Raw genomic sequence first — 22,001 nt, forward strand, 5'->3', positions numbered from 1 at the left:
CCCGCCCGGGATGTTCCAAAGCCGCGTTAAAGGAGCCGGGAGAGCGCCGGGAGCAGCGCGACCACCGCCGTGGGGGTGAGTCCGGGGGCCTCGCCGCAGGTTTTGGGGGAATTTGGGGGAAATTTTGGGAATTTTTGGGAATTTATGAAGGCTCTGTTCACGGCGGGATGGATTTGGGGGAGTTTTAGGGGAGGAAGGTTTTTTTGGATTTTTTGGGGGTTTTTTTTTTGCTCTGGAGGTGGGCGTTGGGTGGTGACCCCCACCCCAATTTTGGTGACACGTCCCCCAGTTGTCCCCAGTCCCCTTTTTTGGGGGGGCTCGTCCCGCTCTTCCCGGGGCGTTTTCCAGCCGCCTGGAATTCGCCCTCATCCCGTTTCTGCTGGAGATTTCCCCCTGCCTCATCTTCATCCTCATCCTCATCCTCATCCTCATCCTCATCCTCATCCCCATCCTCGGCTGCCGCCCCCAATTTGGGTTTTGGGGGGATGGAATCAGCCTCCAGGGGGTCTCCGCACCCCCAGAATTCCCGAGGGATCCTCGATCCCCAGCATTCCCAGGGATTATCTGGGGATCTGCATCCCACCGCCCCCCCCCCGAATCCTTAGGGGACCCCGACCCCCCAAAAATCCCGGGATTCTGAAATCCTGGGGGGAGGGGGAGTTCCGAATCCTCCGAAATCCCGGGATTTCGCCCCACCCCAACATCCGCCGAGTCCCGAATTCCCAATCCCGGGGCGGATCCGCTCCCTCCGCAATTCCCGGGATCCCACCCCCGAATTTTTGGGGAGAGCCTCACCCCGTTATCCCGGCAGCATTCCCTGCACAACCTTCAGCATTCCCGGGATTTTACAAACCCCCCGCGCGCCTCGCCCACCCAGAGCCCCCCAAAATGTGGGGGCACGACCCGAATTCCTGCCGGTGGCGGCAGCCGCTGGAATTTTTTATTCCAGGGAAAGGGGGAAAACGAGAGGAGGAGGGAGGGAGAAGGCGCTGCCATCCCGCTTTTCCCCCTTGGAGCCTCCCGAGATTCCAGGAATAGGGACCCAAAAAAAAAAACCCTTTTCCCATTCCTCCATCTAAAGCTGGGCGGTTTTTTTTCCAGGGAAAAAGGTGGGAGGGAATTCAGGGTGGGAAAAGGGGGAGGCAGCCCCGCAGCGGGGGGGGGGATCGGGATCCCTGCCCCTGCCACGTGCTCCGGGCCGGGAATGGGACCGTGGGAATGGGATCGTGGGGCTGGGATTGGGATCATGGGATTGGGAATGGGATCGTGGGAATGGGAATGGGATTGTGGGAATGGGAATGGGATCGTGGGATTGGGAATGGGATCGTGGGGCCGGGAATGGGATCGTGGGAATGGGAATGGGATCGTGGGAATGGGAATGGGATTGTGTCACTGGGAATGGGATCGTGGGAATGGGAATGGGATCGTGGGAATGGGAATGGGATCATGGGATTGGGAATGGGATCGTGGGAATGGGAATGGGATTGTGTCACTGGGAATGGGATCGTGGGGTCGGGAATGGGATCGTGGGAATGGGAATGGGATCGTGGGGATGGGAATGGGATTGTGTCACTGGGAATGGGATAGTGTCACTGGGAATGGGATCGTGGGATTGGGAATGGGATTGTGGGAATGGGAATGGGATCGTGGGAATGGAATTGTGTCACTGGGAATGGGATCGTGGGGCTGGGAATGGGATCACACAGTTGGGAATGGGATCACACAGTTGGGAATGGGATCATGGGGCTGGGAATGGGATCACCTGGCTGGGAACGGGATCACAGTTGGGAATGGGATCACACAGTTGGGAATCGGATCACGTGGTCGGGAATGGGATCACTCTGTCCATGATGGGGATTTTGGGGTGCCAGCGGCAGGTCCCCAACCACATCGCACTCCCACTGGGAATGGGGAGGGAATTCCCTGCTCCAAATTCCCGGAGAAGCGTGTCCCTGCAGGCAGGAGCAGGGCTGGAGCCTCCCCTCCCACCCAGCCGTATCCATAGGGATGGATCCCGTTTTCCCGCCCGTTCCCGCTCTCGTGGGCGATCCCCACGTTTCATCCTGCGGGAACGCCGCGTGAGCCGCGGGGAACGGGCCGGGAATGCCGGCTGATCCCAGGGAAAAAAGCTGGATATGGGGTGGATATTTCCCTGGGAATGCCGGCGGCAGGGATGCAGCCGGGTTATCCAGGAATCCAGCCCCGCCCCAGCTGGAAAAAGGGATCCCGGCTGGATATTCCCACATTTTCTCCTTGTTCCAACCCCCTGGAAGCTGCGGCTGGGTTATTTTTGGGATTCCCGGGGCTGATCCCTGCAGGGCTGGGATTTCTCGGGATGAGCAGGGCGTGGCACAGCCCCTGGAATTCTCCTTCCCTAGGGATTTGAGGATCCCTGTTTTAAAGGCAGGGGTTTGGGGATGAAAATGCGGGAATAATCCCCCCCAATCCCACCTTTGGTGCAGCTGGGAAGGGCGTTTCCACGGGGAATGTCACCCAAAACCCCTGGGAATGGGGAACAGCCGGGATTATCCCGGGTTTTGTGATTCCCAATGCCCATTCCAGGCCCGTGGGGCATCAGGAAGGGGCGAGCTGAGGACTGGGAATCTTGGGACATGAGTGGGGGGATTGGAAAGGGAATTTGGGAATTTGGGTGTGCCCAGGCGTGTCTGTGTGTGAGTCGGGAACGTGGAGCTGGGAAGAGCTGCGTGTGCCAGGAACATCCCACGGGATGTGTCTGTCATCCCATTGATCCCATTGATCCCACTGATCCCACTGATCCCATTGATCCCACTGATCCCATTGATCCCATCCCGTTCTCCAAGTGCATCCCCATGCCATTAACCTGCCCCATCCCACGGATCCCGTCCCATCCTTTCCCATCCCATGGATCCCACCCCTTCCCATCCCAATCCCAGCCCAGCCCATTATCCCATCACCTCATCCCATGGATCCCATTATTCCCATAGACCCATTGATCCCATCCCATCTTGTCCCATCCCACTGATCCCATCCCATCCCATTGATCCCATTCCATCCCATCCCATCCCATAACCCCATAATCCCATCCCATTGACCCCATCCCATTATCCCATTATCCCATTCCCAGCACCCCGCCACTGACCGGATCCCTCCCTTCCCTCCGCAGGCCCCAGGATCGCTCTTCCTGCAGAATTCCAAGGATTCCCTCGCCATGACTCTGGCCGGTACGACACCCCCTCCCTGGCCCCCCAAATCCCTGGAATGCTCCCGGCTTTCCGCTGGTGGCAAACTGGGATTCCACAGCCTGGGACAATCCCGAGTCCTTCCCAGGGAATCCTCGGCTCCCTGGGATGTGGAATTCCCTCTGATCCCAATCCCAGCCCTTCCCTGGGATGTGGAATTCCCTCTGATCCCAATCCCAGCCCTTCCCTGGGATGTGGAATTCCCTCTGATCCCAATCCCAGCCCTTCCCTGGGATGTGGAATTCCCTCCACCCCTCTGATCCCGATCCTACCCCATTCCTGGCACATGGAATTCCCCCCATCCCAAACCTTCTCTGGCACATGAAGCTCCCCCATCCCTTTTTCCCGGATTCCGCCCTTTCCCTGCCATGAGGAAATCCCTCCATCCCCCTGATCCCGATCCCACTCCTTCCCTGGCACATGGAAGTCCCCTGTGGTCCCTGTGATCCCAATCCCACCTTTCTCCTGGCGCCTGGAGCCTCCCCACCCCTCTAATCCCAATCCCAAACTTTCCCTGGCACACGGAACCCCCACACATCCCTGTGATCCCAATCCCACTCTTTCCCCGGCGCCTGGAGCCTCCCCATCCCTCTGACCCCAATCCCAAATGTTTCCTGGCTCATGGAGCCCTCTCATCCCTCTGATCTCAATCCCAAACCTTTCCTGATATCTGGCCGTCTCCTTATCCCTGTGATCCCAATCCCAAACTTTTCCTGGCGCCTGGAGCCTCTCCCACCACTCTAATCCCAATCCCAAACTTTTCCTGGCATGGATCAGTATCCTCATCTCTCTGATCCCAATCCCAAACTTTCCCTGGCACATGGAGCAGTCCCCTCATCTCTCTGATCCCAATCCCAAACTTTCCCTGGCACATGGAGCAGTCCCCTCATCTCTCTGATCCCAATCCCAAACTTCCCCTGGCGTACGGAAGTGTCCCAACCCCTCTGATCCCGATCCCACACTATCCCTGGCGCCTTTCCATCCTTCCGATCCCAAACCCCGCCCCTTCCCTGGCACCTGGAATTCCCCGAATCCCTTTTTCCCTTCCGCCCCACCCTCTCCGTGCCCCGCCCTGATCCCGATCCCGCCGTCTCTTCCCAGCCTACAAGGAGAAGATGAAGGAGCTGCCCCTCGTCTCCCTCTTCTGCTCCTGCTTCCTGTCGGATCCCCTCAACAAGCCGACCTACGCCTACGAAGGTGGGGCCCCGTTCCCAATCCCGGCAATTCCGGGATCTCTTGGAATCTCCAACCCCCCTCCCTTGGAGTGTCACCATTGAACTGAGCGCGGCGGCTCCGGAATTTTCTGGGAATTGGGCAGGAGGCTGGGTTGGGATCTGGAGGGGCTCGGGCAGACCCCCTCGGATCTCCCAAATATTCCCGAGCCGGCGCCATGGATGGGTTGTGATCCAGAGGAGCTCTGGGTTTTCATTCCCTCATCCCGGAGCGTGGGCTCGGAATTTTTCATCCTGATCCATGTCCAGAGGCAGTGGAAAATGCCCAGCCCCAGGGGAATGTGCACTGGAAAAGGGATCACGGCCCCATTCCCACTTCCCAAAGCTGGGTGAGGTGGAGAGACGGGGATATTCCCGGCCCTCAGCTCTCCCAAATATTCCCACCTCAGCCCCACGGATGGGCTGGGATCCAGGGAGGCTCCAGAAGCCCTTTATCCCGTCATCCCACATCCGTGTTTTTCAGCGCTGGGTAATTCCTCCCCATCCATGTCCACAGAAGAGACTCGGGGAGCTCCATCCAGGAGCTTGGGGTGGGATCTTGGGAAGGAATTCCCGGCTGGGAGGCTGGGATCCCGGGCTGGAATTCCCAGAGAATCCCTGGCAGTGTCCAAGGCCAGGTTGGAGCACCCCGGGATAGGGGAAGGATTCCCCCAATCCTCCTCAGGCCGTGGGGCGGGATGATCCCGGAATCATGGAATGGTTTGTGCGGGAAGGGGCCTCAAAGCTCCTCCCATTCCATGGGCGGGGTCCCCTCCCACCATCCCAGGTTTTCCCAGGAAGCGTGGAGGGATCCGTGTCCTCTTTTCCCGGTGCCTTTGGACACGACGGGAATCCCGGTTCCATCCATAGGGAAACGAGGATCAACACTGGAAAAGGGCTCACGGCCCCATTCCCACTTCCCAAAGCCGGGAGAGACGGAGACGCGCGGATATTCCCAACCCTCAGCTCTCCCAAATGTTCCCACCTCAGCCCCATCCGTGGGAACCCCGGAATTCCTGCCCCACGCCCCTGAACCCCAGATGAACCCCATTTTGTGCAGAATGCCGATGAAACTCCTGGATGCCCGGGGGAGGAAAAAAGGCGGAATTCCCGCATCGGAATCCCGGAGCGGGAATTCCCGGCGCTCATTTTTGGTTGTTTTCCCAGACACGGTGGACCTGACCTGGTGCGTCATCTCCGACATGGAGGTCATCGAGCTCAACAAGCGCACCTCGGGCCAGTCCTTCGAGGTCATCCTGAAGCCGCCGTCCTTCGACGGAATCCCGGAATTCAACGCCTCCCTGCCCCGGCGCCGCGACCCTTCCCTGGAGGAGATCCAGAAGAAGCTGGAAGCGGCGGAGGAGAGGAGAAAGGTAGGGTCATAGGGACCCCCCCTGAAGAATTCCCTTGGGTTTTTTTTTTTTTTTTGGGAAGAGGTGGCTTGATCCCGGGAATGTCCCCCCAGTACCAGGAGGCGGAGCTGCTGAAGCACCTGGCGGAAAAGCGGGAGCACGAGCGGGAAGTGATGCAGAAGGCCATCGAGGAGAACAACAACTTCATCAAGACGGCCAAGGAGAAGCTGGCGCAGAAGATGGAGTCCAACAAGGAGAACCGCGAGGCCCACCTGGCCGCCATGTTGGAGCGCCTCCAGGAGAAGGTGGGGTGGCCTCGGGAAAAGGGATCGGGGCGACCTGGGATCGGTTTGGGGATGTTGGGCGTGGCCCTGGGGTGGGGCCACCCAAGAGGGAGGGTCCCGCTTCCCTTCCCACCTTCCCGCCGGGATGGGGGTCCTGCCCGGGCGGATCCGTAGGTTTGGGAGAGGTCGGAGAGTCGGGATCCGTGGAGGAGCAAAGCCCTTCCTCTTCCCGTGTCCCACCGGGGCGCGACACAGAATCCCAGGAACTGTAGGATCCCGGGATGGGTGGGTTGGAAGGGATCATCCAGCTCCACCCCTCAGCACATTCCACTGTCCCGGATTTCTCCAAGCCTTGTCCAGCTTTTCCTTGGACTATCCCAGGCCGCTCCAAGCCCCGTCCGACCTTTCCTTGGACACTTCCAGAGATCCAGGGACATCCCCGGGAATTCCATCCCTTCCCACTTCCCCCACCTCGGGGCTGGCGGATCTCCTTCCCCCCGCTCCCTTCCCACGGATCCGGCAGCTCTTCCCGCCGGGAGCCGTTTCCCACCCTTCCAGCCCTCTTCTCTCTCCCGAATCAGGTCTGTTCCCAACCTCCGCACGGAAAATCCCACCCTCACCACCTCCAGCTCCCTCCAAAACATCCGGAGCCCGCCCAGGGCCCTTCTCCGAGCGCCTCCGTTGGGGCCGAGGCGGAGAGCGCCAGATAATGCCGGAAAAAAATTCCCAGCTAATCCCAGCTCCACGGGGCTTCCCGGGACGGTTGACGTCTCCCTCCGTAACCAGAGGGCGAGGACAAAGTTGTCCCCAAGTGCCACCAAGCAGCCCTTAAGTGACCCCAGGGGAGGAGAGGACGCTGCTGACCCCATCCGTGTGGCGTTCCCTGGGGATGAACCTCGTGCCTTCGACCCCCCCCTCTGGAGCCGTGGGGATGCCGGAATCCTGGAATCCGGCTAACGCGTGTTCCCCCTCCCCGTCTCCTCCTCCCCTTCCTCCTTCCTCCTCCTCCTCCTCCTCCTCCTGCTTCCCGATCCCGCAGGACAAACACGCGGAAGAAGTGAGGAAAAACAAGGAGCTCAAGGAAGAAGCCTCCAGGTAAAGAGGCGCTGCTGGGGACTGAACAGCTCCCGGGGGAGGTTTCCGGAGGCTTCCGCAGCTCCAGGTCGGAATGGTGTGGGAATGGCGGACGTTCCTCTGCTTTCTTTGTTCGTGGATGTGACCAGTTGAAGGGGGTGAAGCCATCGGAGTCGTCGTCGTCGTCGTTCCGGGGGAGGGTGGGGAGGGGAAGGGATGAGGGCGGGATTTGGGCGTGCCCACCCACGGGTGGGGTCCCGCCCCTCAGCCAGGCGCCGAGGGGATACAGCCGAGGTGATCCCCCGGGAGGGAGAGAAATCCCGGGAATACGGAGTGGGGTGGGGAGGGAATCGTGGGAAATGTGCGTCGTTTGTGTGACTTTCGTTCGGTGCTGGGCGGGCGGGAATAATCCCTCCGGAGTCTTCTCCAGCCAATCCCACCCCACCCGTGGGCCTCTCGGGGTCCCTCCCTCCCTTGTTCCCGCCTGGATTTGGGATCTCTTCCCGGATCCTGTGGGGTTTTTTGCCCCTCTCCAGCACCGTTTTGGGAAGGGGGAGAAGGCTCCTCCCCCGTTAGAGGTGGAATTCCGGAATTCCCGTGCTCCAAAGGTTTTTTTTTCTGGCTGTTGGAGGCGCCCGTGGGATCCTTCCCAAGGGTGACATTGGAAAGCTCCACCAATTCCTAAAGAAGTTTTTGGTTTTTTGTAAGAACCTCTCAAAGAAATCAACCCCGGTGGGAATTCTGGGATGGAATTTCCCCTTGCCAGCTGGAAAACCATCGGCTCCAGGAGATGGAGCAGCAGGAGAAACCGGGGCGGGGCTGTGGAGACCATGGCGGAAGGGAATGAGGGAAAATCCGGGAAAAAAAAAATCAGGAAAATCGGGGAAAAAAGGTGGAGAGCCAGAGGTGGGACAGATCCCTGCGGAGAGCAGGGAAAAATATCCATGGGAATCCCTTGGGGACAGCAGTGGCACCTCCTGGTGACACCAGGGAGGGTGGAAACCCCCCAGGATCCCAGGAAATGGGGTTTTTTGGGAGCTGCCGTGCCATTCCTGGCAGATCTTTGGATTTTCCAGGGCAGGGGGTGGGAATTCCCTCCGTTCCCAGTTTCCAGCTGGAAGCGTTTCCCAAAATCCCCGAAATTCCAACCCAGCATGTGACCGAAGGCTTTGGTCTCCTCTGTGTCTGGATTAAGACATTCCAAGGTCCGATCCGGGTGCGGAGGGAAATCCCGGCCTGGGAGATGCCCACCCTGATCCCGGAGCCCCGGGAGAATCCTGGGAATGGGGAAAAACCGGGATTGGGGACGGAATGTGGCACGAGCTGTCCGTTTTGGGTTTGGTTTGGGGGTTGTTTTTGTACACAACGGATGTAAATAAAACTGCCTTGGCCTTTCCTTTGGCGTCCGTGATTCCTGAGGTGTTTCCTGTGGGGTTTTTATGGGATTGGGGCAGCCCGGGGCTGGGAAAAGGAGGGAATTGAGGTGGGAGGTCGGGCTCTTTTCCCCCCTTTTTCCCCAAAAAGCTGGTGGGACTGGAAAAATCGGGCTCATTCCATGGAGTTTTCCCATCCCAGAGCCGGAGCAGGGAGTCGGATCCCAATTCCTTCCGTGTTCCGGGAGCGGGGGAAACTGAGGCAGAGCTGGACGAGGCCGGATGATCCATCAGCGTATCCATGGAATAGCCAATGGCAACGCAGCATTCCTCAGGGCCGGGAGGAGATCCCGGGAATTCCGAGGAGGAAGCAGCGGGAGGATTCTCTTCCCATGTTTTTCGCCACTGGAAAATGGCGCCAAATTTTAGCAGCAGCAGCATTCCAGAGGATCCAAACTGTCCGTTCTTCCTGATCCGATCCTCCCTGATCCCGGGAATCTCGGAGGATGGGATTGGACAAATCCATGGAAAAGGGGTTTGGGCTTCCCTATGGATGGAACTGGGATTCCCGTCGTGTCCAAAGGCACCGGGAAAAGAGGACACGGATCCCTCCACGCTTCCTGGGAAAACCTGGGATGGTGGGAGGGGACCCCGCCCATGGAATGGGAGGAGCTTTGAGGTCCCTTCCCGCACAAACCATTCCATGATTCCGGGATCATCCCGCCCCACGGCCTGAGGAGGATTTGGGGAATCCTTCCCCTATCCCGGGGTGCTCCAACCTGGCCTTGGACACTGCCAGGGATTCTCCGGGAATTCCAGCCCAGCTCTCTGGGATCCCAGCCCAGGCTCCCCTTTCCCACTGGGAATTCCATTCCCGCCTCTCCCAGCCTGGGATTGGATCCAGCCCTAGCCCGACTCCTCCCCGGGAAGGAATTTTGGGAATTCCCTGGGAACTGGGGACTCCAGGAAGGGTCTCCCTTCCCTTTTCCATCCCCCAATCCCATAAAACCCCCTCGGGATGGATCCTGAGTTTCCCTGATCCCAGAATCCCGGAATGGTTTGAGATTTGGGATCCACGGCCCCTCAATCCCATCCCAGGGCCACTTCCCACGATCCCAGGGGGATCCAAATCCACCCAGGGACACTCCCAGGGATTCTCTGGGAATTCCAGCCCAGGATCCCAGCTCATTCCCACTGGGAATTCCATTCCCTGCCCCTTTAGCCCAAATCCCGCCTCTCCTTTCCCTCGGGAAGCGGCTCCGAGGATTCCCTGGATCCTGCCCTGATCCAAGAGTTGGATAAAAGGGAGGAATTTTCACCTGGGAAAAGAAGGATGGAAGGATTTATTCCAGAGCAGCCAGAATGCGGGATTCCAAAAGTTTGGGAAATGCCGAGTTTAATAGTGTGGGAAATTATAGATTAATGATTAATTAATAACAGATAATTAATCAATTGATGTTGCTCGTGGAGTGATTGATGAATCCCTTCAGCAGGCTGTCGATTGTCCGGAAAGAATCACGGAATTCTGGCCGGTGATCCAATGGGAATGTCAGATCCGAGACGTATCCGGGAGAATTTTGGGAATATCTCTGACCCTTGGAAAACCCAAACCCAAAACCGTTGGTTTATTCTCTTGGGGTGATTTATTCCTGGGATCTTTGGAAGGCAACTTCTCCATGGCTTTATCCAGAAAAAAAAAATACGACATTCCAGGGAAAACAGAGTCCGATAAATCCGACTTTTCCCTCCTCAGGAAACACGGGATAGGGGAAAAAAAAAAAAAAAAAAGTCATTTAATTAAGTATTAATGAAATTAAATTAAATATTCATCGCCAAACACGGGGAGGGCGAAGCTTCCGAATCCGCATCCCGGGAAAAGGCAAAGCCAGGGAACAAGTTTTCCGGGCTGGAACTCCCAACGGGAAATTAAAAATAATTGTTCTGATTGATCATTCTAATTAATTACAGAAATTCGAATCAGCTGGAGTAACGCAGCGAGAAAACGGGATTTTAAATCCAATCTGATGGTTCCTTTTTAGGATGGCCGGAAAATCCATCATCCATCCGGAATTCTTTGCCGGAGAAAGGGCGGGGAGGTGAAAACGGAAGGAGAAATGGAAAACTTCCCAGGTTTTGGGTTTTGTTTTTTTTTTTTTACTTTAGAATATTTTCATTTGGAATATTTTTTATTCCCGCAAGTTGATGTCCAGGTGTGGGACACAATCCTTCCTGGTTTTCCCGTGAAAAAAATCCTTCCTGGGATTTAGAAAATTCCCTCCCTGGAAACGGAGAGGTCGGATCTCCCGGCTTCCCTCAGAGCCAATCCCCGCGGCTGGCGGATCTTCGGGATCTTCGGGATGCAAATCCTCGGGAATAAAAAGCTGCTCCATCGAACCCCACGTGGAAAATTCCACCCCATCAGGAAATTCCATGGGCTTGGCGGCCACGGAATTCCACACGGATCAGCCCGGAGCCGATTCCCATCACCCGAACAACTGGATCCGGTTTTGGGAATGGCCCTTCCCGGGAATCACCTTCACATTCCCGGGAGATCATTGGATCAAAATTCCCACAAAACCCAACCGCGGCCGTTTGGTCCTTTCCAAGAATCCGTGTTTTTTTTTTTTTTTCTACACGATTCCCGGGAATTCCCTGCTCCATCCCCGACATTCCACGGGACGTGAGGTGCGGGAATACGCCGGGATCCGTCACGGGGAGAGGTGGGGCCGGAAGGTGCGCGGCCGGATCATCATGACCACCTTCCGTAGGGAATAATAGTCCGTGTCCTTCCAGGAATACCACACGATCCCATCCGGGCCCAGCATCTTCCGGTTTTTAATGGAATACCGGCCGCCCTGGGAAGCGGAGAAAAGAGACGGATCAGGGAAACACTTGGAAGCATCCTCGGGATGGGATCGTGGGGGAAAAAACCCGCTGGGAAATGTCGGGATAATGCGGGGAGAAAAAAGGCCCGTAAATCCCGGAATTATTCCCAAGGTCCCTCTGGAGCCGCGTTGGAATTCCGGGCGGCTGAGCCGCCCATTCCAGAGGTTTCCACAGGTCATTCCAGCACAGCGGTGTCTGGAAAAGCTGGATGGCTCCGGAGCCCAGCGCTGCTTTTATTCCCGCTCTGGAGAAACTGGGTTGAGCCAGGCGGGAATCGGGAATGTTTTCCCGGGGAATGAGGGATGGGATGAGTGGGAACGGCCTCCAGCGGTGCCATGGGCAGGTTTAGCCGGATATTGGGAGCAATTCCTGCGTGGGAAGGGTTTTCCAGCCCAGCGCAGGGGCGGATTCCCCATTCCCGGAAGGATTTCAATCCCCGTGGATCTGGGATCAGCGGCGGGATCGGAAATCTGGGAACGGTTGGAGATCCAGCCTTGCCGAGCTCCTCCAACAATCCCACAAAATCCCAGGGGCGACATTCCACCCGCTCTTCCTTGACATCCATCCCTCTGACCTCAATGGGGGGGAAAAAATTCCCGAATCGGACTGATCCCTGCGGGGGGGAATTCCCGAATTCCCGGTGTCCCACCTTGTAGTAGACGCCGTTGAGGTTGGAGAAGAAGCACTGGTGGTACCACCAGCCGCCGTGGGAGATCTCGGCGCAGATATTCCCGGAATCCGGAGTGCTGAAGCTCCTCTTGTCGTGGTACCAGGCGAAGGAATCCTCCACGGTGCCGCTGAACCCGTCCACGTGCAGCCGGTAGAAGTTCTCCTCGTCCTCGATGCTGCCGGAGCGGGAGAAATACGGGAATTCCGTCGGGAATTCCGTCGGGGGTTTCCATTTCCGGCCGGGATGATCCCTGCTGGGATTTATCCCCTCGGAAAGTCGAGGATGAGGAGATTTTTTGGGTTTTTTTTTTCCCTTGGGATGAGCGTGGTGAGGAATTTGGGGGAATTTCGTGATGGATTTCGGGGTGGAGCAAAAACCTGGACGAAGGGATGTGGGGTCCTCGGGAAAATCCCTTTAATTATCCATTAATTATTAATTATTATTTAATTGCTCTGCAATCAAGGGGCATCCCAGAAATGGGGATAACGAGCGGAATCACGGAATCATGGAACGGTTTGGTGGGAAAGGGGCCTTAAAGCTCCAACCCCGACACCTCACGCCATCCCGGGATGCGGCAGGGCACGGAACGGGATGGGATTGAAGGTTCCTTCCCATCCAAACCATTCCAGGATCCCCTGGAGCTGCTGGGGTGGCTCCAGGTTGGGATTCCCGGCAAACAAATCCCATGGGATGCAGTTCCGAGGAACTGAACTCTGGGGAATCCTTGGATCTGCCTCCCGAGCCTCAGGGGATCCAGGAGAAATGGGATTTGGCAAAAGGGTGGGAGGCAGGGAATGGAATTCCCAGTGGGAAAGGGGAGCCTGGAGTGGGATCCTGGGCTGGAATTCCCAGAGAATCCCCGGGAATGGCCAAGGGAATGTGGGATGGGGCAGGGACAGTGCGAGGTGTTGGGGATTCTGGGATCAGGGACACTCAGGATCCATCCCGAGGGGTTTTATGGGATTCGGGGATGGAAAAGGGAAGGGAGACCCTTCCTGGAGTCCCCAATTCCCAGGGAATTCCCAAAATTCCTTCCCGGAGAGGAGTCGGGATGGGGCTGGATCCAATCCCAGGGCTGGGAGAGCTGGGAATGTGCAGCTGGATCAGGGCAGGATCCAGGGAATCCTCGGAGCCGCTTCCTGAGGGAAAGGAGAGGCGGGATTTGGGCTAAAGGGCTGGAGGCAGGGAATGGAATTCCCAGTGGGAATGAGCTGGGATCCTGGGCTGGAATTCCCAGAGAATCCCTGGCAGTGTCCAGGGAAAGGCTGGAGCAAGGAACAGGATGAGGTTTAATGTCCCTTCCCACCCAAAGCATTCCAGGATTTTAGGAGCCACGAGAAATTCCAGGAGAAACAGGGAAAAGGATCCTCTGGGACAATCCAGGTCATTCCAGGTCACTCCGGAATAATCCAGGATGCGGCTGATGAGGTTTTGGGAATAAAACCAAAACACGGGATGATGGGAAGGGCTGGAGATTCCAAAGGAGGCCAGGAAATAAACGAGCAGAGAGGAGAAAAATCCAAACGGGGCGGAAAATCGGGACAAACTCTTCAAAATCCTTGGAGTTTGGACACAGACCTCAATAATTTGGGCTGAAAAAATGAAAAAAAAAAAAAACAAAAAAACCAGGGAGAAGCCCATTGGATCCCACACCTCCTTTCTCCCATGGATCTGGAATTTTCGGCGCTGGACATTCCCTTCCCTCACTTCCGACTTTAAATTCGGGATGAAATCCAGGCGGGAAAGGAAGGAGAGGCTGGAAACACCTCGAGGCGGAATTCCCGTTTCCTGAGGGTCTCCCAGGGGTTGGAAATGCCGGGATTTGATCCCAGCTTTTACCTGAAGACCTGGTAGAAGGCGTGCTTGTGCTTGTTGTTCCAATCCTCCAGGTCGATCCGCAGGGAATAATCCCCCTGGCTCGTCATCCTGTGGATGTTGTCGTTGCCCAGCCAGAATTCCCCCTTGAGGTCCCCGAATCCTTCCTTGTACTCGTTCCAGGTGCGGTTGAAATCCACGGATCCGTCCTGGCGCCTCTGGATGACGGTCCAGCCGCCCCCTGCCGGGAGAGAGGATGGGGAATGGGAATATCCAGGGAAAACCCGGAGAGGCCCAAGGGGGAGGAGGCATCAGCTAAAGCGGAATCGGAATCCCCAGAATTGGCTGGGAGAGCTGGATTTGGGATAAAGGAGGGAGGGGCGGGAGACAGGGAATGGAATTCCCAGTGGGAATGGGGTGGGGGCTTGGGAATGGAATTCCCAGAGAATCCCTGGGTGGGTTTGGATCCCCCTGGGATCGTGGGAAGTGGCCCTGGGATGGGATTGAGGGTCCGTGGATCCCAAATCCCAAACCATTCCGGGATTCTGGGATCGAGGACACTCAGGATCCATCCCGAGGGGGTTTTATGGGATTCGGGGATGGAAAAGGGAAGGGAGACCCTTCCTGGAGTCCCCAATTCCCAGGGAATTCCCAAAATTCCTTCCCGGAGAGGAGTCGGGCTGGGGCTGGATCCAATCCCAGGGCTGGGAGAGCTGGGAATGTGCAGCTGGATCAGGGCAGGATCCAGGGAATCCTCGGAGCCGCTTCCCGAGGGAAAGGAGAGGCGGGATTTGGGCTAAAGGGCTGGAGGCAGGGAATGGAATTTGTGAGGAAAACAATTCTGGCTTTTATGCCGGGAATTTTGTGAGGAAAACCACAAATTGTCCCAAGGAAGGAAAACTGGAAATTGTTCCAGGGAAAACAACCGAAAACTGGCCCAAAAAAAAAAAAAAAAAAATCACTCAAAATAGAGAAATGACAGAAAAATGTCAGGTTTTGAAGTGGAAAAGTTTCATCCCTTTTCCAGTGGGAAAGGGGAACTCGGGTTGGGATCCTGGGGAGGAATTCCCGGCTGGGCTGGAATTCCCAGAGGATCCCTGGGAGTGCCCAAGGAAAGGCTGGATCCCCCCGGGATCACGGGAAGTGTCGAGGATGGACCGGGCTGGGATCTGAGATCCTTTCCAACACAAACCATTCCGGGATTTAGGATTTGCTTTGAGCTCAAATCACGGAATCTCCAGAGCCCCTCCAGGATCATCATCCCAACTCCAGGACACATCCCCCAAAATCCCTGTCCCCTGGAACATCCCCCAAATCCCTGTCCCCTGGAACATCCCCCAAATCCCTCACCCCTGGAACATCCCCCAAAATCCCTGTCCCTGGAACATCCCCCAAATCCCTGTCCCCTGGAACATCCCCCAAAATCCCTGTCCCCTGGAACATCCCCAAAATCCCTGTCCCTGAGAACATCCCCAAAATCCCTGTCCCTGGAACATCCCCAAAATCCCTGTCCCTGAGAACATCCCCAAATCCCTGTCCCTGGAACATCCCCCAAATCCCTGTCCCCTGGAACATCCCCCAAAATCCCTGTCCCCTGGAACATCCCCAAAATCCCTGTCCCTGAGAACATCCCCAAAATCCCTGTCCCTGGAACATCCCCAAAATCCCTGTCCCTGAGAACATCCCCAAAATCCCTGTCCCTGAGAACATCCCCAAAATCCCTGTCCCTGGAACATCCCCAAAATCCCTGTCCCTGAGAACATCCCCAAAATCCCTGTCCCTGAGAACATCCCCAAAATCCCTGTCCCCTGGAACATCCCCCAAAATCCCTGTCCCTGAGAACATCCCCAAAATCCCTGTCCCTGGAACATCCCCAAAATCCCTGTCCCTGAGAACATCCCCAAAATCCCTGTCCCTGGAACATCCCCCAAATCCCTGTCCTTGAGAACATCCCCAAAATCCCTGTCCCTGGAACATCCCCAAAATCCCTGTCCCTGAGAACATCCCCAAAATCCCTGTCCCCCGGAACATCCCCAAAATCCCTGTCCCTGAGAACATCCCCAAAATCCCTGTCCCCCAGAACATCCCCAAAATCCCTGTCCCTGAGAACATCCCCAAATCCCTGTCCCTGGATCATCCCCAAAATCCCTGTCCCTGGAACATCCCCAAAATCCCTGTCCCTGGAACATCCCCCAAAATCCCTGTCCCTGAGAACATCCCCAAAATCCCTGTCCCCCGGAACATCCCCAAAATCCCTGTCCCCTGGAACATCCCCCAAAATCCCTGTCCCTGGAACATCCCCAAATCCCTGTCCCTGAAAACATCCCCAAATCCCTGTCCCTGGAACATCCCCCAAAATCCCTGTCCCTGAGAACATCCCCAAAATCCCTGTCCCTGGAACATCCCCCAAATCCCTGTCCCTGAGAACATCCCCAAATCCCTGTCCCCTGGAACATCCCCAGAATCCCTGTCCCTGAGAACATCCCCCAAAATCCCTGTCCCTGAGAACATCCCCAAAATCCCTGTCCCTGGAACATCCCCCAAAATCCCTGTCCCTGAGAACATCCCCCAAATCCCTGTCCCTGGAACATCCCCAAAATCCCTGTCCCTGAGAACATCCCCAAAATCCCTGTCCCCTGGAACATCCCCAAAATCCCTATCCCCTGGAACATCCCCCAAATCCCTGTCCCTGAGAACATCCCCAAATCCCTGTCCCCTGGAACATCCCCAAAATCCCTGTCCCTGGAACATCCCCAAAATCCCTGTCCCTGGAACATCCCCAAAATCCCTGTCCCCTGGAACATCCCCAAAATCCCTGCCCCTGAGAATATCCCCCAAAATCCCTGTCCCTGAGAACATCCCCCAAAATCCCTGTCCCCCAGAACATCCCCCAAAATCCCTGTCCCTGGAACATCCCCCAAAATCCCTGTCCCTGAGAACATCCCCAAAATCCCTGTCCCTGAGAACATCCCCAAAATCCCTGTCCCTGGAACATCCCCCAAATCCCTGTCCCCCAGAACATCCCCAAAATCCCTGTCCCTGGAACATCCCCCAAATCCCTGTCCCTGAGAACATCCCCCAAATCCCTGTCCCTGAGAACATCCCCAAAATCCCTGTCCCTGAGAACATCCCCCAAAATCCCTGTCCCTGGAACATCCCCAAAATCCCTGTCCCTGAGAACATCCCCAAATCCCTGTCCCTGGAACATCCCCCAAATCCCTGTCCCCCAGAACATCCCCAAAATCCCTGTCCCTGGAACATCCCCAAAATCCCTGTCCCTGAGAACATCCCCCAAATCCCTGTCCCTGAGAACATCCCCAAATCCCTGTCCCTGAGAACATCCCCCAAATCCCTGTCCCTGAGAACATCCCCAAAATCCCTGTCCCTGAGAACATCCCCCAAAATCCCTGTCCCTGGAACATCCCCAAAATCCCTGTCCCTGGAACATCCCCAAAATCCCTGTCCCTGAGAACATCCCCAAAATCCCTGTCCCTGGAACATCCCCCAAAATCCCTGTCCCTGGAACATCCCCCAAAATCCCTGTCCCTGAGAACATCCCCAAATCCCTGTCCCTGAGAACATCCCCAAAATCCCTGTCCCTGGAACATCCCCCAAATCCCTGTCCCTGGAACATCCCCAAAATCCCTGTCCCTGGAACATCCCCCAAATCCCTGTCCCTGAGAACATCCCCCAAATCCCTGTCCCTGAGAACATCCCCCAAAATCCCTGTCCCTGGAACATCCCCCAAAATCCCTGTCCCTGAGAACATCCCCCAAATCCCTGTCCCTGAGAACATCCCCAAAATCCCTGTCCCTGAGAACATCCCCCAAATCCCTGTCCCTGAGAACATCCCCAAAATCCCTGTCCCTGAGAACATCCCCCAAAATCCCTGTCCCTGGAACATCCCCAAAATCCCTGTCCCTGAGAACATCCCCCAAATCCCTGTCCCTGAGAACATCCCCAAAATCCCTGTCCCTGAGAACATCCCCCAAAATCCCTGTCCCTGGAACATCCCCAAAATCCCTGTCCCTGAGAACATCCCCAAAATCCCTGTCCCTGAGAACATCCCCCAAAATCCCTGTCCCTGAGAACATCCCCCAAATCCCTGTCCCTGAGAACATCCCCCAAAATCCCTGTCCCTGGAACATCCCCAAAATCCCTGTCCCTGAGAACATCCCCAAAATCCCTGTCCCTGAGAACATCCCCAAAATCCCTGTCCCTGGAACATCCCCCAAAATCCCTGTCCCTGAGAACATCCCCAAAATCCCTGTCCCTGGAACATCCCCAAAATCCCTGTCCCCTGGAACATCCCCAAAAATCCCTGTCCCTGAGAACATCCCCAAAATCCCTGTCCCTGGAACATCCCCAAAATCCCTGTCCCTGGAACATCCCCAAAATCCCTGTCCCCTGGAACATCCCCCAAAATCCCTGTCCCTGGAACATCCCCAAAATCCCTGTCCCTGGAACATCCCCAAAATCCCTGTCCCTGAGAACATCCCCCAAATCCCTGTCCCTGAGAACATCCCCAAAATCCCTGTCCCTGAGAACATCCCCAAAATCCCTGTCCCTGGAACATCCCCCAAATCCCTGTCCCCTGGAACATCCCCCAAATCCCTGTCCCTGAGAACATCCCCAAAATCCCTGTCCCTGAGAACATCCCCAAAATCCCTGTCCCTGGAACATCCCCAAATCCCTGTCCCTGAGAACATCCCCAAATCCCTGTCCCTGAGAACATCCCCAAATCCCTGTCCCTGAGAACATCCCCAAAATCCCTGTCCCCTGGAACATCCCCAAAATCCCTGTCCCTGAGAACATCCCCCAAATCCCTGTCCCTGAGAACATCCCCAAAATCCCTGTCCCTGGAACATCCCCAAAATCCCTGTCCTTGAGAACATCCCCAAAATCCCTGTCCCTGAGAACATCCCCAAAATCCCTGTCCCTGAGAACATCCCCAAAATCCCTGTCCCCCGGAACATCCCCAAAATCCCTGTCCCTGAGAACATCCCCAAAATCCCTGTCCCTGGAACATCCCCAAAATCCCTGTCCCCTGGAACATCCCCAAAATCCCTGTCCCCTGGAACATCCCCAAAATCCCTGTCCCTGAGAACATCCCCAAAATCCCTGTCCCTGGAACATCCCCAAAATCCCTGTCCCCCGGAACATCCCCAAAATCCCTGTCCCTGAGAACATCCCCAAAATCCCTGTCCCCTGGAACATCCCCCAAATCCCTGTCCCTGAGAACATCCCCCTAAATCCCTGTCCCTGAGAACATCCCCCAAATCCCTGTCCCTGGAACATCCCCCAAAATCCCTGTCCCTGGAACATCCCCAAAATCCCTGTCCCTGAGAACATCCCCAAAATCCCTGTCCCTGGAACATCCCCAAAATCCCTGTCCCTGGAACATCCCCAAAATCGCTGTCCCTGAGAACATCCCCCAAAATCCCTGTCCCTGAGAACATCCCCCAAATCCCTGTCCCTGAGAACATCCCCAAATCCCTGTCCCTGAGAACATCCCCAAAATCCCTGTCCCTGAGAACATCCCCCAAATCCCTGTCCCTGGAACATCCCCAAAATCCCTGTCCCGGGAACATCCCCAAAATCCCTGTCCCTGAGAACATCCCCAAATCCCTGTCCCTGAGAACATCCCCAAAATCCCTGTCCCCTGGAACATCCCCAAAATCCCTGTCCCTGGAACATCCCCAAAATCCCTGTCCCTGGAACATCCCCAAAATCCCTGTCCCTGGAACATCCCCCAAAATCCCTGTCCCTGAGAACATCCCCCAAAATCCCTGTCCCTGAGAACATCCCCCAAAATCCCTGTCCCTGGAACATCCCCCAAAATCCCTGTCCCTGGAACATCCCCCAAATCCCTGTCCCTGAGAACATCCCCCAAATCCCTGTCCCCTGGAACATCCCCCAAAATCCCTGTCCCTGAGAACATCCCCAAATCCCTGTCCCTGGAACATCCCCAAAATCCCTGTCCCTGAGAACATCCCCAAAATCCCTGTCCCTGGAACATCCCCAAAATCCCTGTCCCTGGAACATCCCCAAAATCCCTGTCCCTGGAACATCCCCAAAATCCCTGTCCCCCGGAACATCCCCCAAATCCCTGTCCCCTGGAACATCCCCAAAATCCCTGTCCCCTGGAACATCCCCAAAATCCCTGTCCCCCGGAACATCCCCCAAAATCCCTGTCCCTGAGAACATCCCCAAAATCCCTGTCCCTGGAACATCCCCAAAATCCCTGTCCCTGGAACATCCCCAAAATCCCTGTTCCTGGAACATCCCCAAAATCCCTGTCCCTGGAACATCCCCCAAATCCCTGTCCCTGAGAACATCCCCCAAAATCCCTGCCCCTGGAACATCCCCAAAATCCCTGTCCCCTGGAACATCCCCAAAATCCCTGTCCCCTGGAACATCCCCAAAATCCCTGTCCCTGAGAACATCCCCAAAATCCCTGTCCCCTGGAACATCCCCAAAATCCCTGTCCCCCGGAACATCCCCAAAATCCCTGTCCCTGAGAACATCCCCAAAATCCCTGTCCCCTGGAACATCCCCCAAATCCCTGTCCCTGAGAACATCCCCCTAAATCCCTGTCCCTGAGAACATCCCCCAAATCCCTGTCCCTGGAACATCCCCCAAAATCCCTGTCCCTGGAACATCCCCAAAATCCCTGTCCCTGAGAACATCCCCAAAATCCCTGTCCCTGGAACATCCCCAAAATCCCTGTCCCTGGAACATCCCCCAAAATCGCTGTCCCTGAGAACATCCCCCAAAATCCCTGTCCCTGAGAACATCCCCCAAATCCCTGTCCCTGAGAACATCCCCAAAATCCCTGTCCCTGAGAACATCCCCAAAATCCCTGTCCCTGAGAACATCCCCCAAATCCCTGTCCCTGGAACATCCCCAAAATCCCTGTCCCTGGAGCATCCCCAAAATCCCTGTCCCTGAGAACATTCCCAAAATCCCTGTCCCTGAGAACATCCCCAAAATCCCTGTCCCCTGGAACATCCCCAAAATCCCTGTCCCTGGAACATCCCCAAAATCCCTGTCCCTGGAACATCCCCAAAATCCCTGTCCCTGGAACATCCCCCAAAATCCCTGTCCCTGAGAACATCCCCCAAAATCCCTGTCCCTGGAACATCCCCCAAAATCCCTGTCCCTGGAACATCCCCCAAATCCCTGTCCCTGAGAACATCCCCCAAATCCCTGTCCTCTGGAACATCCCCCAAAATCCCTGTCCCTGAGAACATCCCCCAAATCCCTGTCCCTGGAACATCCCCAAAATCCCTGTCCCTGAGAACATCCCCAAAATCCCTGTCCCTGGAACATCCCCAAAATCCCTGTCCCTGGAACATCCCCAAAATCCCTGTCCCTGGAACATCCCCAAAATCCCTGTCCCCCGGAACATCCCCCAAATCCCTGTCCCCTGGAACATCCCCAAAATCCCTGTCCCCTGGAACATCCCCAAAATCCCTGTCCCCCGGAACATCCCCCAAAATCCCTGTCCCTGAGAACATCCCCAAAATCCCTGTCCCTGGAACATCCCCAAAATCCCTGTCCCTGGAACATCCCCAAAATCCCTGTTCCTGGAACATCCCCAAAATCCCTGTCCCTGGAACATCCCCCAAAATCCTTGTCCCTGAGAACATCCCCAAACCCTCCGGGATCTCCAGCGGCCTGTGGAACATTCCCAGAAAACCCCACCACCCTCGGGATCGCCGGGATCCAACTCTCCCGACGGATCCTCGGAGAATTCCGGAACCTTCCGTGTCCATCTCGCAGAGGACCTCGATGGGGAGTCCGCGGACCGAGGGCAGGACGCTGTAGATCCCGGATCTCCGGAGCCCGTTGGAGTAGACGGAAGCGCAGTCGATGGGACAATTCCGGTTGTATCTGATCTCTGGGAATGGGGAGAACCACGAGGTTACGGCCTGCAGGGAGGAGCTTTTCCCAAAAAAACCAAAAAAAATCTGGAAAAGCTGGGAAAAAAAAAAATTCCCTGGATTTGGGGGATAAATTTTGGCAAAGAGGCTCCTCCCACTGCTGCTGGTTCGGGTTTTTTGGGTTTTTTGGGGTTTTTTCCGGAGTTTTCTGGAGCTTAAAGGTGCCCAG

At 56.1% G+C, this 22,001-nt stretch overlaps 2 protein-coding genes across 3 annotated transcripts; one reads left to right on the top strand and one right to left on the bottom strand.

Annotated features, from left to right (window-relative positions):
* The first annotated feature begins 8 nt into the window (after positions 1-8).
* STMN4 (stathmin 4) lies at positions 9-7,325 on the top strand. 2 transcript variants are annotated; one of them, XM_066340107.1, is made up of 6 exons: positions 9-75; positions 3,146-3,203; positions 4,323-4,418; positions 5,600-5,805; positions 5,898-6,089; positions 7,108-7,325. In XM_066340107.1, the coding sequence occupies exons 2-6, from the start codon at positions 3,191-3,193 to the stop codon at positions 7,165-7,167; spliced, it is 567 nt and encodes a 188-aa protein (XP_066196204.1). In that variant the 5' UTR covers positions 9-75; positions 3,146-3,190; the 3' UTR covers positions 7,168-7,325. The 2 variants fall into 2 exon arrangements, with proteins under 2 accessions (XP_066196204.1, XP_066196203.1); XM_066340106.1 differs by lacking the exon at positions 7,108-7,325 and adding an exon at positions 6,650-6,936.
* A 3,898-nt stretch (positions 7,326-11,223) lies between these two features.
* On the bottom strand, positions 11,224-21,868 carry LOC136374714 (angiopoietin-related protein 7-like; the record flags this gene model as incomplete). Its single annotated transcript, XM_066340105.1, has 4 exons — positions 11,224-11,370; positions 12,051-12,246; positions 13,911-14,127; positions 21,652-21,868. Coding segments are annotated over 4 exons (777 nt in total), but the record flags the coding sequence as incomplete, so codon positions are not given.
* Between the last annotated feature and the right edge of the window lie 133 nt (positions 21,869-22,001).

Source organism: Sylvia atricapilla, unplaced genomic scaffold (genome assembly GCF_009819655.1).
Source record: "Sylvia atricapilla isolate bSylAtr1 unplaced genomic scaffold, bSylAtr1.pri scaffold_108_arrow_ctg1, whole genome shotgun sequence".
NCBI lineage: Eukaryota > Metazoa > Chordata > Aves > Passeriformes > Sylviidae > Sylvia > Sylvia atricapilla.

Coding starts and splice junctions, on each gene's coding strand:
- STMN4 (XM_066340106.1), top strand. Junction 4,419..5,599: donor GCCGACCTACGCCTACGAAG/GTGGGGCCCCGT, acceptor TTGTTTTCCCAG/ACACGGTGGACCTGACCTGG. Junction 6,090..6,649: donor TGGAGCGCCTCCAGGAGAAG/GTGGGGTGGCCT, acceptor CTCCCGAATCAG/GTCTGTTCCCAACCTCCGCA.